The 19000-nt window shown below is 41.3% G+C and overlaps 1 protein-coding gene across 1 annotated transcript; it reads right to left on the minus strand.

Annotated features, from left to right (window-relative positions):
* Positions 1-2278: 2278 nt before the first annotated feature.
* Positions 2279-17277, minus strand: si:ch211-250m6.7 (patched domain-containing protein 3). Its single transcript, XM_059971444.1, is given in 2 exon segments — positions 2279-4310; positions 17070-17277. Coding segments are annotated over 2 exon segments (1938 nt in total). The 3' UTR covers positions 2279-2580.
* Positions 17278-19000: the final 1723 nt, after the last annotated feature.

The following is a 19000-nucleotide window of genomic DNA, read 5'->3' on the forward strand; positions in this document are numbered from 1 at the left end:
TCTGAACTTCAAACACTGCGGCACATCATGGAGAAGGAGAGTTACCCGGATTCTCTGTTTTAGGAGGTAGGCACACCCATTAGATTTGCTGCCTGAAATTTGGTCTGTGGTCAGGGACAAGAGGGTGTGACTGGAGTGAGGCAGGTGGTGGGACAGTGAGACAGTGAGCCAAGAGACAGTGCTGGAGGATCCTCAGCCCTTGAGCTTGTCCAGAAGGTCTGAGGTTCTTGCTCCCTGCCTGATTGAGAGTGGGGATTGTAGGAAAGATGAGCAACCTAACTGCGACACTGTGGTTTGGGGAGCTATTGAAGAGGGGAGAGAAGAGAAATGTAGTGTTAATTGGGGATAGTATAGCAGGGGAATAGATAAAGTTCTCTGCTACAGGGATAGAACATCCCAAAGGCTGCCTTCCCTACCTGGTGCCCAGACTCGAGACATCTTATCTGACCAGGAATTTGTAGTGGGAGAGGAAGATCCAGTTGTCATGGTGACACAAGTGGGCATGATGCCACATCATCTAAATGAAGATGAGCAGACCATGTCGAGGATTCAATGGGCTCAAACATCATGAAAATCATTGTTTCAGCATTTCTGTCCCTAATGCTCCTTCAGCAACAATGTGCTATGCTTCATCCACTGTTTTGCAGGAGCCTTCGTGATATTTTGCTATGGGTTGTTCATGCATTTACCTGAATTTTCAGGAAGTAAGCAGCAAGGGGGAAGAAATTTTAGCTGGCCAGCTGGATGGTCTCCCAACTGTAATACAATCAAGAAAACTCTTTCCCACCTCATCCACTGACAGGAGAAACTACGGAAACCCAGTTTACAAATAAAAATTGCTAAATTGAAGAAAATTTGATGCAATTTTATTTCTAAGTCTATTTCATAAATTAACTTGGTGAAAACAAATGAGGGACATACATTTACAGTAATAATTCTGTTTATTACGCGGTTATAAAATTGAAAGTGATCTGCTCAGGAGCATTTTCGAACCCCTATGCACTGCAATGCTGATGAGCACAGGGTATCTGAAAGGCCCAGGCTGCAGAAATAAAAGAAGATTTTAAAGGCAATAAGTGACAATATTGTATAACTCAATGGGGTCATCGGTGAATGGGAAAAATCTCATTTGATGAAATTGTTGCAAACTTAATTGCGCACTTCAACCCAGATATCTAACATACTTAGTGTGACACTTTTACAGTTCAGGACATCGGAGTTCAGAGTTCAGTTCCAACACCTGTCTGCAAGGAGCTTATAAGTCCTCCCCGTGAAATATGTGGGTTTCTTCAAGGTGCTCTGGTTTCCTCCCACATTCCAAAGACATACCGGTTAGAAGGTTAATTGTAAATTGTCCTGTCATTAGGCTAATTTTGCTGGAAGGTGCAGCTCATGGGCCAGAAGGGCTGTTCCACACTTTATCTCTAAATAAAATACTAAATATTTCATTTTCAAATTCAACACAAAGACAAGTGCCAGAGGAAGCAATTATATATCATATTGCAAATATGAATGACTTAATAGTTATTAGTGTATTCGCAGAACACCTTTGGATAGTGTATTGGGAAACAGAATAGGGAAGTGGTTAAGTGACAAGTCAGCACAGACCAAGCTTTTTTAATGTTCCAGAAACAATTTTTGAAAACACAACACTGAAACAAAATCTGCTGAAGGGTCTCAGCCCAAAAAATCAACTATACTCTTTTCCGTATATCCTGCCTGGCCTGCTGAGTTCCTCCAGCATTTTGTGTGTGTTGCTTGGATTTCCAGCATCTGCAGATTCTCTCTTGTTTGTGACTGAAATGTTGAAAAAGTTTTAGTCAGTCGAGGTGCAGATGTGAGCTTATTGGCAAGTAATGAACAAGAGAAATAAGTGGTCCTCAGGGGTGGATTATTTTGGGCAACCTTTAATACAATACAATTGCCCACTTCACAACTGTTGCATAGGTTCATGTTATGAGGTGATACCATAAAACTGAAATAAACTTAGGCAAGAAAACATCATACTGCACAGCACTGGTGAATATCATGAGTTTTAACTTCTGAATATATTACGAAGATTGTAAGCTAAAATAGAAATACATTATATGAATACTCAATGCACTGAATGAATTATATCCAAAAATATTTCAGTACTGTATACTCTTCAGTAAACAAATGTTTTAGTGATGATTATGTACAAATAAAAATGAAAGTAATTGGAAAAAAATCAATAACCACCTTTTCTTTGAAAGAGCGTCATTATTTTACATTATTTTGCAGTGACATGGAGGCCAGAAGTGATTAGTGGACTGAGGGAGGGAGGATGACAAACAGATCTAATGAGGGAGGGGCAAGGGAGCGGTGGAGTTCAGAGACATGATAAGATGGAACCAGACAAAGAAAAGGAGGAAGATTGAGGGTGGGGAGGGTGAGGTTGGGGACAGATCCTAGGGGATGATAAGCAGGAATACAAAGGCTACCAATGGTGGAGTTTGATATATGGAAGGTAATAATGGGAACCATCAGGGGAGAGAGGAAAGGCAGACTGTTTGTTGGTCCAGAATCCAGCAGCTGCCACCCCTTTGTGTATCCACAGTATTATGGACAATCTGGATCAGGCATTTCCACACGTTTGCCTTTTAGATTAAAATTGCCAGGGTTTGGCCTTTCATATGCTTCGTTGTAATAGATGTGGTTTTTCTGCCAATTTACTACATTGTCAGTTCTTCCAAAATTTGACTGACCTTTGTTTGGCAAAAATCTTTCCTGTTGATTTGTTTCCTTTTCTTCTATTACACTGTTTGTCTTTTTATTGAGTCCACAGAAAGTTAGAAACACGGGTAGGAATACAAGACCATGAACTGCCCCAAAAGATATGACAAGAAGCATGATTTTAAAAAATGTCCTGAAGATGTAACTTCCTGCAGCAGCCAGCACAACCACACCCAGAATGGTTGAAACTGCTCCCTGGATAATGGGATACCCAAGAGCATACAATGCATCGATAGCTCGTTCATTGTAACTGCTTTTGCCACTTGAAACAAATGCATAGGAAATGTGAGCTGAAAAATCCACTGAAAAGCCAATGCAGATGACCAGATTAATCATCGATATGGAATCTAAATTGACACCCCAAAAAGCCATGAACCCAGTTACACCCACCAAAACCGATGCCATTGCAAGTGTGACCCACAGAGAACAGACTGGATTAGGTATTAACAATAAAGCAATAAGAAGCATAGCAAGAGCAGCCACAACTACATTCTGTATTGTGTTGGATACTATAACAAGATATTGATCAAAATATATAAATGCAGAGTGATATACCAGCAAGGGAATTCTACATTTCTTTGCCAGATCTCTTAATTCAGTCAGTATGTTTTTCTCAGTAACTGATCTATTGACATTCATGGTTTAAATGAAAAAATGTGAAGCATTAACGCTCAGTTCATTTTCTGAAATGTCAATATCTTGTTTGAATGCAGGGGCATACTGAAGGAATGTTGCTAAGTTTGTCATGAATATATCTTGCTTGTTTATATCTATACTGTTACTTGCACTAACGTAGAAATGAAGCCAGGACTCTGACAGTTCACGATCTACATATGAGAGGTTTTCAAATCTCTCCATACAGGTTTCAATATCACTCCGCACAGTGGAATTCCAATACTCTACAGATTCAGTGACAGTGACCATGACTCGTGGTCCATACTCTGAGAAAAAATCTCTTTGTGCATCATAGAACAGAATCACGTATGAATCATCAAAGGCCAGATTTCTGAGATCAATTCCTTCCTTGATCTGCAAACAGCCATAAATACTGGCAGCTAAATATCCTAAACACAAGAAAACCACAGCTGCCTTGGTCCATCCGTTGGTGAGGAATGGACCGTAATATTCCTTCATGAAGTAGTAGATTGGATGCTCTGATTCGGTACCTGTTTTCGGATCATAAGCCCCACCTACACAACACATGGTGGTCAGTGTAGATCCTCCTGGTTTAGGATCTTTGTCAACCTTTCTGAATGTCAGCCAGTGCCTGTTACTGGCTTCCCTTCTCCCGTTCAGTGCAAGAACAGCTCCAAAAAATGTAATGTTATAAATAAAGCAGAACAGAACTGTTGTACCAGTGTAAACATAAAATGATTGCACAGATCGAAAAGGTGTCATGATGCCAATATAAAAGGCTAAAACATCAGTCAATGTGGTTATTGTGATGGAAACAGCTGCTTCAGCATACATGTCTGCCAAACGTTTTTCAACTTTATCTTTAACTTTTGTCTTTTGCCAGCTTGAAAGCATAACAAACATGTCGTCCACACCGATACCTGGAGATGTGAAAATATGATGAATTAGTTTGACACTTAATACCAGTGAAATACCTCAATTTAAAGTGAATAAAATTGCACATTGTATTGTCATTGTTACTGGAATAACATGTAATATTTGTTGATGGAGCTTGTCAAATACATTACAGGCGTACAATAGAAATTAGAAACCATATTATTGTAACAAGATGCAGACAAGATACTACCAAGTGCACTTACTAAACTTCTTCCAGAGTACAGGATTACTCTGCAATATTTTCCTGGTAAGCAAACATGCTGCTGCATTTAATCAGAAATTAATATATTGAAGGATCCATTGTAGGCCATACAGCCAAGCACTACAGAAACCGAGGGTGTAGCTATGGGCACTCACATGGGCCCCAGCTATACCTGCCTCTTCATGGGTTATGTAGAACAGCCTATGCTCCAAATCTATACTGGTACTGCTCCCCAAATTTTCCTTCACTGCATTGACAACTACATTGGTGCTGCTTCCTGCACCCATGCTAATCTCGTCAATTTCATCGGCTTTGCCTCTACATGGCCTCCTCTACTGTCATGATGAGGCCAAACTCAGGTTGGAGGAGCAACACCTCATATACTGTCTGGGTAGTATCCAGCCCCTTGGTACTAACATTGAATTCTCCAACTTCTGGTAATTCCCTCCCTCTCCCTTCCCCCATCTCACTTTCATTCTGCCTCCTCTTCCAGCTGCCTATCACCTCTCTCATGATTCTGCCTTCTTCTACTACCCATAGTAGACCCACAAGCCTTCTCCTTCCCACCCTCCGCCCACCTTCTTTATAGGGCACCTGCCCCCTCCTTCTTCAGTCCTGACGAAGGGTCTCGGCCTGAACTGTTGACTGCTCATTTCAACGGATGCTGCCCGACCTGCTGAGTTCCTCCAGCGTGTTGTACATGTTGATCTGTCAGAATGCGCACTGGCAATATCCGAACCCAAGTGCAGAGGAAATACAGACTTCAATGTGGAGACAGCAATGAGAGTTTATTCATCACAAATCCAAAAGAACATCAGAGGCTCGGCCAAGCAACGCTGAGAAAAATAACATTCTCAAAACTAGAACCCTGTGGTTAGTGCTAATCAGGCATCCACTTAAATATACAAGTAACATGATTCCCTGAACCTATCAAAATAAACTGAACAAACTTAAACAGAAAGCAGTAGGAGACCACATCAGAAAGAGTGAGTCACTCAAGAAAAATACAAGGAATTAAGTGATTAACCAATTCAAGTGCCCTATAATCCTCGGAGCCCAAAACTCTACAGCACATTGTACATATAACGACATCGATATGTTGGGACCAGGTTCCTCAGAGATCTTGACACCCAGGAACTTGAAACTGCTCACTCCTAACTTCTAAATGCTCACTCCTATCAATACAGTTATAAAGAAGGCAAGACAGCAACCATACTTCATTTGGAGTTTGAAGAGATTTGGTAACAAATACACTTAAAAATTCTATAGATGTACCATGGAGAGTATTCTGACAGGCTGCATCACTGTGTGGAGTGGGGATTACAAAGGGCGGAATTGTACTGATGGGATTACGTTGTTGGAAGGCAATGGATTGAATGGCTTCTTCCACATTGTAGTACGTATGTGAGCAGTTCCATAGTCACTGCTAGGAGAACTATGACTGAAAACTCTCAACTTGTTTTGTATTTAATTGAAAACCTCAATTCTCTGTGTTGCAATAACCTACTTATTTTTTTCTTTGTTCAAGACCTGCTCAAGACTTTGCATAAGGCCAGAAACCTTATGGGAGAAATAATAATAATAATAATAATAATAATAATAATAATATAATACAGAGCATAGTAGATTTCCCATTGAAAAAAAACTGGTAATTTTTTAAAATAAGGGACTTTTGGAAAGCCTGATCTGGAAATAACTGGCATATATTTTACTAGGTTAGTAGAAGTGGGTATTTCTGCAGAGGATCCTCAGGCTGGGATGTCAGGAATCAGGGCTGCAACAGTGAGTTCAGGTCACTGTGGGAACAGCAGCAACTTCTGCACGTACGGATAGCTGGTACAATTTCCATTATCGCCATCAGTCATCATCATCTGTTTGATAAAAGCTGCTGCTTCCCTCTCTCCTTGTTTGCGTAGCCCAGAAATATTTATTTGAGTCTGACTTCATCTGCTCAGGATGAATGAATTATTTTTACTTGTAAGCTGTTCATGCAAAACAAGATTTGGTGATGGACAAAGGATGATTCATTCAGGAAACTGGGAAATCTCCCTGATAATTTTCAAAAGAATCATTTAAATTCAGCTGAGCATAAGAAGATAATTATCTTGAGCATTCATGAAAAGTTTTGCACCTCTGACATGGCAGCATAGACCCACTACTGTTCAAAGTTCAAAGTAAATTTATTATCAAAATACATAAGTATCATCATATACAACCCAGAGTTTTATTTTCTTTCAGGCATCCACAGGAAATACAAAGAAAAACAAAGGAATCAATGAAAAATCACACACAAGATGATCAAATAATCAATGTGTAAAACACACCTAGGTTAACAGTACCTAGGACAGCAGGAGGAAGGAGAATAACTGGCATAAAACAGTTGCCCAACAGTCAGATAAAACATCTAAGGATATACTTTCATCAATGAAAACCGGATTCAGCACTCCACGTGAACCTATGTAATTCTGATAAGAAATACACACCACTAAACCTAAATGAAAGCACAACCCAGAAAAATGAAGAAATTATCACTATAGAAGAAAAATGTTAACCAATGGAAGAGCACGATCCTCCATGGAAGACATCCTCCACGACCCAAGCAGAACAGATGTCAACAAGGAAGTGTCAAACGCTTGACTTCATGCTGGCGATCTCTCCCTTGTGGCAATATTTGACCAGGAGGTTTCCACCAAAAAATTATCAAAAATACAGAATAAAAGACCAACAAATTCAAGACAATTGATGACCAATCCATTATTATAGATAGGACAATCCATAATAATCATTGAGATATAACATTATAGGCTAAATAAGCAAGAACAGATTACTGAACAGATACAGCCATTCCAAACATACATGATATGCAGAAATTAGGAAGTGAAAAACACCAAAAAATATACTGAATTTAAAAAAGAAATTGAAAGACTATGGAACAAGAACAGGGTACACAATATCTACAGCTGGAGTCATCCAAAGGTCACTACACAATAGCATTAAACATTTAGGCCTGCTCAGTAATATTTATATAAATCTTCAGAAAGCCACAATACAAAACACCATTAGAATAGTCAGAAAGTTTCTAGCAATTGAAAAATGAGTGTGCTTGGCTATGTCTGTACCTTAGAATTCACCAGCTTGAGCTGAGAAAAAATTGTTACGAACGTGCCACAACTCTGAGGGGCCGAAGGGTACAAAGTAGCCCCCTCCTTTTTGAGAATCACAAGATCGCTACTAATTCAGGTCAGGAGACCCAGGAAATGAAAGGGAGACGTTTGGAATGTGTCCTGGCCTACACAATACAAAGCCAGGGATAACGGCCATTGTCTCTTGGAGACGGAATTGTGTATTGAGTACTGTACTTCATGGAAGCCCTCAGGGAATGATCAGAGGGGGTTGTTTGAGGGATTGCATCATCCCAACCTGATTGACATCTGAGGCCCCATGAGCCAGGATAAAAGAGGGTCTGGGGAACAACCCCTTTAGACACATCAGGCGGAATGCTAGAAATCCCGTGATAGCGTTTGATAGCGACAGCCAGTGGAGGGCCCACGTGTGTCCTTTCCCATTTCCTGGGATTGGGGCCTTACCACGGAAGACAGCTTAGCTAAAGAAGAGATCACATTTCAAACGACATTTCAAAGGATCGACATCATAAAAAGGAAAACGGGCAAGTTCTAAAAATCCGTCTCTCTCTCCAACCAAAAAGCTGCAGCCTGAATGAACTTGAGTGACTTTTATATTTCCATCGGACAATACATTATCCCCTAGACAACAACAGAGCTATTTCTCATTGATTATTATTATAACCGCGCTTTTAGATTTAGTATTGACGACGTATATTATCTGTATGTTTCCATTGATATTATTTTTGTGTATTTTTATCAATAAATACTGTTAAAAATAGTACCATCAGACTTCAACGGACCTCTCTATCTTTGCTGGTAAGTGACCTAGTTACGGGGTACGTAACAAAATAAAAATGCAACAATAATAATAACAAATAAGCAATAAATATCAAAAAAAGATGTTGTGAGAAATTTAGTGATGGGGTGAGTGAGTTTGAGTGAAGTTATTCAATTTGGCTCAAGGATCTGATGTTTGGGTCTGTTCCTGAACCTTGTGGTGTGGGTCCTGAGGCTCCTGTACCTTCTTCCTGATGGCAGCAGTGAGAAGAGATCTTTGTCTGGTTGGTAGGGTTCCTTAATGATGGATGCTCTGGATTGACACCCGAGACCGAATGTTTACAAGCCTGTTGTAAATTTGTATCCATGATCTAATCTCATCAAGGCAAAATAAAGCAAAAGTTCCGAAACTGAAGGATACTTCTTGTCCTCGAACCTGATCCCTACAGTAATTTATTCTGTTTATTTAATAAGATACAGCATGGAGTAGGCCCTTCCGGACTTTCAAGCCCTGCCACCCAGCAATCCTCCATTTTAATTCTAGCCTGACCACAGGGCAGTTTACAATGACCAGTTAACCTACTAACCGGTATGTCTTTGGACAGTGGGAGGAAACCCAAGCACCTGCAGGAAACCAAGTGGTTATGGGGAGAATGTAGAAACACCTTAAAGGCAGCGACGGGAATTGAACCCAGGTCTCTGGTACTGTTAAACATTGTGCTAACCACTCGGCTACTGTGCTGCCAATTGTTGTGGCTGTGACAACCATTATCTTCTCAGTCTGCTGCATCTCACTGTCCTCATGTCGTTTTAGCTGCATAACTCAACCCCCACAGAAATAAATGGTTTATTGATTTCTTATTGTATCATGCACCGATACAGAGAAAAGCTTGTTTTGCATATGGTTTATACAGATCAAATCATTACACAGAGCATTGAGCTTGTATAAGGTGAAAAATAAATAATCAGAATGAAGTGTAAAGGCTATAGAAAGAGTGCCGTGTCGATAAATGTTAACGTGTATAGTAATAATGAGGTAGTAAAAAGGCTCATGCAAGAGTCTGATAACAGTGGGATAAAAGCTGTTTTTGAGCCTGGTGGTATGTGCTTTCAGTCTTTAGTATCTCCTGCCTGATGGGAGAGGGGAGATGAGAACATGTCTGGGGTGTGTGGAGACTTGGATTATGCTAGTTGCTTTACTGAGACAGCGAAAAGTGTAGACAGAATCCATAGAGTGGATACTGGTTCCTGTGATGTAATAAGCTTGTCCGCAACTCTCTGCAGTTTCTTGTGGTCATGCGCAGAGCAATTTTGCACAATCCTGATTTCATCGGGACGGACGTGAGAAGCACGGAGGAACATCTGGTGAAACTTCTGACATGCCTGTTTCGCTGCCGCTGCTAATGTGCGATTAGAAAAATCTCCGGAGAGGAAGGCCCCAAATCCTTGGCTTTGCCTGTTGCTTGGCGGCCGGGGCCGGTGTCGAAGCGCTCGGCAGAGATGGTGTTTGGTGCTTGGTGCCATAGGGTTGGTTGGAGGTTCGAAGTTTTTCGGACGGACTCAGAGTTGGCTGTGGTCGGGTGCTTCCAGAGGCTGCATTGGGAAGCTTTGCGGCACTGGAGGTTCATGGCAGGAAGAGTTCTTCCTTCTACCGTCTACGTGAGATGATGGGCTATCGAGGACTTTGAGACTTTTATTACTGTGTCTATGGTCTGCCCTTATCAAATTATGGCATTGCTTTGCACTGTTGTAACTATATGTTATAATTATGTGGTTTTTGTAAGTTAGTCTTAGTCTATCATGTGTTTTTGTGATATCATACTGGAGGAACATTGTATCATTTCTTAATGCATGCATTTCTAAACGACAATAAATGAGCACTGAGTGTCCTCACAATCTAATCTAATTGCCAAACCAAGCTGTTATGCATTCAGGCAGATTGCTTTCTATGGCGTATCAATAATAACTAGTAAGAGTTAAGGGGGACGTGTTGAATTCCTTTAGCTTCCAGAAGAAGTAAAGGCAATGGTGAGATTTCTTGTCTGTGACATCAACATGGTTGGACCAGGACAAGCTATTGGTAATATTCACTCTTAGGAGCTTGAAACTCTCAGCCCACTCAACATCGACACTGTCAATATAGCCAGAGGCATGTGCACTGTGCCCCTTCCTGAAATCAATGTTCACAACTATAAAAATACACTGTTAATAACATGTTTCCTTTGAAGTCTCTATGAACTGTGAGCAGAATGATTCAGAATGTAAAAAGCAGAATTCTCCAAATGGTTTTAGGGATGTTGATCACAAAATTGTGCGTGGTGTGTTATCTTCCGGAGCAAAAATGATCACGCACCAGGATGATGGAATTGACCATTCACTTCCCAACAACTGTAACGTGGGGCATTCATGTCCCACGTTCACCCCCATCACCGTTTGGAACTGGTAGAAAGCAAACGAGCAACACAAATTTATAACTGATAATTGCATACAATTGATTTCAATGATGAATTCTCATGAAATTTAAAACTCTTTTCTTTCTGAACTCCATAATGAAAATGTATAAGTGCTGCTCTGAGGACCGACTGTGTCAGCAGTTTCCCAGAAGCTCTCCCAAAGATAATTGAAGGTAAAATATTGATCACACACAGGCCATTTCCTTTGCTCTGATTACTGTATTAGAGATCCTTTACAACCCAAATGCTCACTTCATATCATGTTGGTCTGTGATATAGAACAAGCTGCAATAGAACAAATCTTATCAGCAGTTTGCTAGATGTAATAAGGAAGTTGTTGCCCTTCTTGCGAATGAATTACAGGTGGAATTTGATCAGTTAAATATGTTCTGCATGTGCTAATTCCTTAGAACTTGTTCTGACATTGCAATGGTTCACAATTAACACTGTATAATTTGGAACACTCTCCTAGTCTCAGTGATTATTTGGCCTTGTTTCTTTTGGTTATATAATTTGCCTTTGCTTCACTGTTTTATGTGCAACCTGGTTTTAAATGTAGGATTTCCACCTTCAGCAGCTCCTACAATGGGTACTCATCCTCCATATATTTCCCAAGCATCTTGACTTAGAGTGTATTAATTTTTGACAGTAAATCAATATATAATTATACTGTCTAATGGAGAATGATGGTTTCAGATAGCACTGGTGAAGGACAGTGTCTACTTACTAATAGCAAGCAAAACTACTAACTACTTTATTAATCACATTATTTCTCTACAATGATCACTGCAATCAATAGCCTGTAACTTCCCTTTCAGAGTTGAGCTTTTGAACCACCGGTACATCCTGACATTTCTGTGCTAGATGGCTGTGGTATGGCATGCACGGGCCGAATTGAGGTCTCAAGGCCCAGGCTCGAGAGTGAAGAATGAGCTAATGTTTAACTATTGCTAGAGTGGATTTGGAGGTGATTTGACACAGTAAACCTGAGGTATGGCAGAGTGGAAGTGATGAGGTTGGAGCCCGAATACAATGAACAAGCCAACATTCGATCGATCTAAGCAGCGGGCCAGATCTGAAAGGGCAAAATGTGGACTATATCGAGGCAGCAGGTGCCATGCCTGAAAGCACACCGAAGCAGCAGGGCCCAGGTCTGAAAACAAGCAATGACCTACTCTTTAGCCAGTTTAAGCACCAGGCCATTTGAAATTGTCGGGGTATTGAGGCCAGTGTTCAGCTCACTGCTTGTGAGATTTACTCATCTCTGCACTGACCGGAGGCTGTGGCCTGCATGTAACAGGCTCCTGGATTGGCCGTAACTGACTTCGTTGCTATGGTCTCAGTTTCATGAACTTTAGTTCTGAATTTTTTTTGCTTACTTTTATTGTTAGTACAATTTGTTTTTTTCTGCACGTTGGTTGTACAATGGTCTTCTTTTTAATGTGTCCTATTGGGTGTTTGTTTTGTGGCTGCCTGCAAGGAGACAAATCTTAACGTTGCATGTACACATACTTTGATAATAAATGTATTTTGAACTGTGAATAGCATCAGTCAGCTTCAGAATGATTGGGCTAGTGGGAGCTTCCGTATATTCCGTATATAATCCGTTGGAGTTTTTTGAGGGTGTAACAAGGATGTTAAACGAGGTTAAGCCAGTGGATGTAGTGTACCTAGATTTTCAGAAGGCATTCTATGAGGTGCCACATAGGAGATTGGTGAGTAAAATCAGAGCTCATGGCATTGGGGGCAGGGTTTCAACATGGATAGAAAACTGGTTGGCAGATAGAAAGCAAAGGGTAGCAGTGAATGGGTGTTTCTCGGACTGGTTGGAGGTGACTAGTGGGGTACCACAGGGCTCTGTATTGGGACCACAGCTCTTTATGATTTATGTCAACAATTCAGATGAGGGCATTGAAAACTATATGAGCAAGTTTGCTGACGATACTAAACTGGGTGGCAGTGTGACATTCGAAGAGGACGTTAGGAGAATACAGGGAGACTTGGATAGGCTGGGTGAGTGGGCAGATACTTGGCAGATGTCATTCAATGTGAATAAATGTGAAGTTATCCACTTTGGAAGCAGGAACAAGAGGGCAGAATATTGTCTGAATGGTGTAGAGTTAGGTAAGGGAGAAATGCAAAGAGACCTAGGAGTCCTAGTTCATCAGTCAATGAAGGTGAATGAGCAAGTGCAACAGGCAGTGAAGAGGGCAAATGGAATGTTGGCCTTTATTTCAAGGGGAATTGAGTACAAGAGCAAGGATGTCCTGTTGCATTTGTACAGGGCCCTGGTGAGACCATATCTGGAATATTGTGTACAGTTTTGGTCTCCAGGTTTAAGGAAGGACATTCTGGAAATTGAGGAAGTGCAGCGTAGATTCACTAGATTGATTCCTGGGGTGGCAGGGCTGTCTTACGCAGAGAGATTGGAGAGATTTGGCTTGTACACACTGGAATTGAGGAGATTGAGAGGGGATCTGATTGAAACGTTTAAGATAATTAAAGGATTTGATAGGATTGAGGCAGGAAATATGTTCCAGATGTTGGGAGAGTCTAGTACCAGAGGGCATGGATTGAGAATAAGAGGTCAGTTATTTAAAACAGAGTTGAGGAAGAGCTTCTTCTCCCAGAGAGTTGTGGAGGTGTGGAATGCACTGCCTCGGAAGACAGTGGAGGCCAATTCTCTGGATGCTTTCAAGAAGGAGCTAGATAGATATCTGATGTATAGGGGAATCAAGGGATATGGGGACAAGGCAGGGACTGGGTATTGATAGTGAATGATCAGCCATGATCTCAGAATGGTGATGCAGACTCGAGGGGCCGAATGGTCTACTTCTGCACCTATTGTCTATTGTCTATTTCAGTTGAATGCAAGAGCCTTGGTAGTGGAGAGAATGGGGCATAAAGGTCCAATTGAATCTCATACAAACCATCTCAACGTATCCTCTGAGTGAAGCAGGTGTCTAAGAAGTCACCTGTCCAATATCAATTGCCACCACTCAGTTTCTTCACATAACGAGCGCACAATGTACTAATCCTAATCCATTTACCTTTGGAATGGGAGAGGAAAACAGAGCACCCGGAGGAAACTCACACAGTTACAGGAGAACGTACAAACTCCTTATAGACAGAGGGAAGAATTGATCACTGATCACTGGTGCTATGAGGCAATTTGCATCCGATGAACGTGAAGGATGACTGTTACAACATTTTTCTGATCTTTCCTCTGCAATACATGTTTCATTATGTTGGTTTGTCAGTTCATCACTATTCATTTTGACCAAGATGCCAATGGTGGAACTGGCTTTTCGGATCTCTAATTCCAAAGTAATGCCACTTATCAGTACTTCAGTTGCATCAAAAAAGAGCTCTATTGAAATTTTAATATGCTTCTTAAAATTTAAGATATTCAGACAGCTGCCCCTGTATCTTTAATATGTCGTAGAATAACATAACAGTGCTTTAGCATGACTATCATGAATGTTTCTTTGGTAACAATATGCAGTGTTTCCTACACTGTTTCACAGGAGCCTGCATGACTTTGTGTTTATGAGTTGCTCACTTATTTTCTGGAATGCCCAGACAGTAATGCTCAAGGGAGAATACTAAGTTTAACAGCCCAGCCACAGGAAAATCAGGAAAACTGCTTCCTACCTCATCCTGGTAAATGGAGAATCTACAAAAGCCTATGTTTACAAAGATGTGAATGGGGACTCTTTGGCATGTAATGTGAAGAAAATTTGGGACAATTTCATTTCCAAATATATTTCATGAATTAATTTAGGAAAAGCAAACGAGAAACACAAATTTATAACTAATAATTGCATATAATTGATTTCAATTATGTTTTCTCGTAAGGGTTAAAATTCTTTGCTTTCTGAATTCCATAATGAAGGTCTATAAGTGCAGCTTTGAGGTTTTCCTTTTTACTTCTGGAAAGTCTGTGTCAGCAGGTTCTCAGAAGTAATAAGGAAAACTGTGTGTAGTCCGCTCATCAAGGCTCATATGCAAACTCTGATAACATCCACATTACTCAGCTGTGAGAAAGCCACCTTTCGTAAAGAATATATATCTAGGTTCAGTATGATTTGATGTTTAACAATCGTGAGCATTGGGAATTCTGATTAAAGGAACGTCGACTTGAGCAAATGTTGTGCAAGTACTGCTTATACACAACAATCTATCAACAAGAAATAACAGATCTCACACTGTACGAAATTATAAAAAAGTATATTTACCATCTTCAGATTTGTCAAACAGTTAATAGAATAAAAAGTAAAGGGATAAAAATAAAATGGCCCATTACACTTATACCAGTCTAAAGGTACGAACAAACATTGGAGCTCATGTCATATTGCAATGGTCATTACTCACGGTGCTGAATTCTCACAATCAATCACAGGCAGAACTTCACTTCATGGATTCCTTCACCTCACAATCACTCCTTGCATGAGGGTCTCCCCTTTAGATCGAACTCTCTAGCCGTCTTCTCCCATCAAAAGATCATGAACTCGACCACTGTCCATGACAAATCTCTCCCTGCCCAGCTCTCTCTAGAGCCGTCTCCTGACCTCACCACCTGATTGGCTGACACAACATTCCCAAGTTGAGCAACATGGCTCCGTATCTTTAGTCAAAACCAAAACATTCCACCAGCAGGACACACTGCTTTTACAGAAACTGCTAAAATGAAATTCTTACAGTATAACAGCATAAAAAAGGCATTACATTTTTTCCCATAAAATAAATGAAGGTAAAATTTTGGTTGCCGCCACTTCCGTTGTACTCTTTGTACTCTTGGGTACAGACGTGCAGAGTATTCAAGGAGCAGTGGCCATTGCGAGAGGACCCTGTACTGTTGCAGATCTTGCCAAATTCAACAATAAGGTGTAAAAATGTGTCCAGTTCTGGCTGGGCCATGCATAGACTGTCCGTGAACATGATAAGAAGTAGCTTGGTACTTGATATAATCATCCCTCAGAAGCTACTGGGTAAACTGTCCTCAACGGGTCTCAACACCTCTCTCTTTAACTGGATCTTGGATTTCCTTACAGAAAGGTGACAGTCAGTCCGTGTTGGCAGCAACATCACCAGCTCCATCAGGCCGAGCATTTGTACCCTACATCTGACCTCATGGCCCTGCAAAGGATTGAAAAGACGATTAAAATCATTGCAGTCTCTCTTCCACCCATCTGAGGTATCTATCAGGAGTGTGCGTACGCAGGGCCCTTAGCATCTCTTACACCTCCTACCATCAGTCAGGAGGTAGCGTAGCATCAGGCAAGGAAGGTTAAAATGGGAAGCAGCTTTTTCACCAGGCCATGAGACTACTGAACTATCCAGGTCTTACCACTTAGGAAGCACCAGTACGGTTATGCTATTTACTTTTTGGCTCATAAACGCACTTTCTGCTAAATGTCAACCTTCAGGAGCACAGTATGTCTTATTATTTGCTATTTTATTTGTGGTAATATTACTTTAGGCTCAGGTACAGCACCCAGATCAAGGTCCAGCTATACCAGAGCTGTGTTCTGTCCACACTCTTGTTCGGGGCAGAATGTGGACAAAGGACAGAGAACAACCTTGCCAAGCTGTCGTCATTCGTCACCATGATCCTCTGGAAGATCCTCCATATTTTCTGGCCAAGATAGGTCTCCAACCATATCCTAATAGTTCAGTGTCACCAAGAAGACATGGCCACAATCAACATGAGGGAATGCTGAAGATGGATTGAGCACATGATGAGAAGAGAGGCCAACTCCATCATCAAGACAGCACTTCATTGGACCGCTGAAAGGCAAAGGAAATGCGGGAGACCAAAGACTACTTGGTGCTGTTACATGGAAGGAGAAATGATGACCCAAAGCCACACCTGGGCCACAATAGAGAAGATGGCCAAGGACTGATAGAGATGCCCTATCTGCCAGCAGTGGAACATGCCATAAGTAATATTATCATGTGTTGTGTGTGAGTTATATGTACCATGTTGTGCAACTGGGTCCAGAGGAATGTTCCTTGATTAGGTGGAATACCATTCTACTTAAACCTACTTCGAATGATTGCATGATCCTGCTGTACATTAAGAACTTATAGTACTGCAGGTCTACACCATCAGCAACTTGCTCACTGGCAGAGATAATGAAGGAGCTGTGGTAAATGTTGTTGCCTGAGTCGAAAGGGACTTACAGTCAAATAGCAAGTGTCCACCATGATCGCTCTTCTTGTGATTGCGAGACCCCGTTTGGACATTGTTAATCTGGTGTGCTGGAAGTTCGATTCCCTGATTCATTGGATGAGAGCAGGGGCAGATGGAGGGAGCTAGGTGCTCAGTTACAGTGAGGACTAAGCCTGAAGCCATGGTTTTCAGCAGGCTGGAGTGCAGGAATGAAGCCATTGCGCTTCACTAGGTGGCCGTGTGGTGCAGACTCCAGAAGAGGGTCGGAACTGCCGTCACAGGGATACCCGTGGGAGAAAACAAGATCTGTGCATTGCCAACAGCTGATTTTTCTTTTTTGGCTGCGCTCGGTGGAGTCGAGGCCTCAAGTTATGGGGTCACTGCTTTTCAGCCACTGGAGAAAGAGTCGTCTGAGATGGCGCAGTGCAGCTGTGGTGACTGAAGATTTCAGGTGGACTATATACATATATATAGTAGTGTGGTTGTGCATTCACCAATATCTTATATGAGCTTGTGTGTGTGAGGACTGTGCCTCAAAGCTGCAGATTTGCCTAGCAGGGGTTGGGCATGTGGGCGAGGACTGAGCTTCAAGCTGCGATGTCACGTAGTGGGCATTGGGGGCCGGTCGACATATGATATCGGTGGGCTGGGGTTCTGAAATACATGCATATTCTGCCTATTCTGTGGTGCTGTGTTTTTACTGATGTTCTATCAGGGTTTGTTGACTGGTGTGTCCAGGGACTGGGCATCAAGCAACAGCGTTGTGGGGTTGGCTGGCCGCCAGGATCTTATTACGTGACTGTGACCTTGTGTGCGCTTACTGTCTGTGACTGTTGGTAATGTGTCTTTGCACCTTGACCCCATCGTAACACTGTCTCGTTTGGCTGTATTTGTGAGTATTCATGTATGGTTAAGTGATAATTACACTTGAATTGAACTGACGTATTCTGATACACAGCAACAGTGTATTATGCCTTATCAAAAGTTTCCCAGGTATTGTTGTTGTTCAGTCATTAAGTCGATTTAAACTGTTTGTGACCTCACGACCTTCTTGTTGGAAACTGCCTCTCTAAGATCCCCCAAGGTCATACGCATTGTCTGAGTAATATTATCTATCGTAGCCTTTGCGTCCTCTCCTTCCTTTACCTTCCGTTTTACTTAACATGAGTGTCTTCTCCAAGGAATCCTGTCTTCTCATGACGTGGCCAAAATATTTGAGCTTTTGTTTCATAATCAAACCTCCTAGTGGACAGTCTGGCTGTATTTTGTCAAATACTTACTTTTTGGATTTTCTTGCTGTCCAACAAACTCTTACCACTTTCCTCCAGCATCTAAGTTCAAAGGTCTTGATTCTTTTGTATTCAGCCTTACTAGTAGTCCAGCTCTCAAAGCCATACATCATAACTGGAAATACTATAGATTTGACTATATGGATCTTCATTGACAATGTTATGTCTCTGCTCTTCAGTATTTTATCTAAATTTGCCATTGCTGCCCCCCCCCCCAGAAGTAAGTGCCATTTAATTTCTTGACTGCAGTTACCATCAATTGAAACTTTTGAATCGAGGAAGACAAAATCCATCACTGGCCCCACTTCCTTTCCATTTATTACCACTGAGTTAATGAGGTTGGTCTACATAATCTTGGTTTTCTTAATATTCAGCAACAAGCCAGCAGTTGCAATTTCTTCTTTCAATTTGATTAAAAATTTTCTCAGATCCTCCTCACTTTCAGCCATTAGAATAGTATCATCTGAGGGTTTCCGGTGATGTCATCATCGAGAATGGCAGCTTAAGTCACTAGCTCCTCCTGAAAAATGCATATTAAGCCCCGTTAACCCATCAAATATAATAATTTTCAAAAAATATTTGAACTGAAAATAGGGGCGAGAATGGGGAAAAGAAATGGAAATAAAAATAGCGACACAGTGGAGCCTGCATCC

This window comes from Hypanus sabinus, chromosome 6 (assembly GCF_030144855.1).
Source record: "Hypanus sabinus isolate sHypSab1 chromosome 6, sHypSab1.hap1, whole genome shotgun sequence".
Classification (NCBI taxonomy): domain Eukaryota; kingdom Metazoa; phylum Chordata; class Chondrichthyes; order Myliobatiformes; family Dasyatidae; genus Hypanus; species Hypanus sabinus.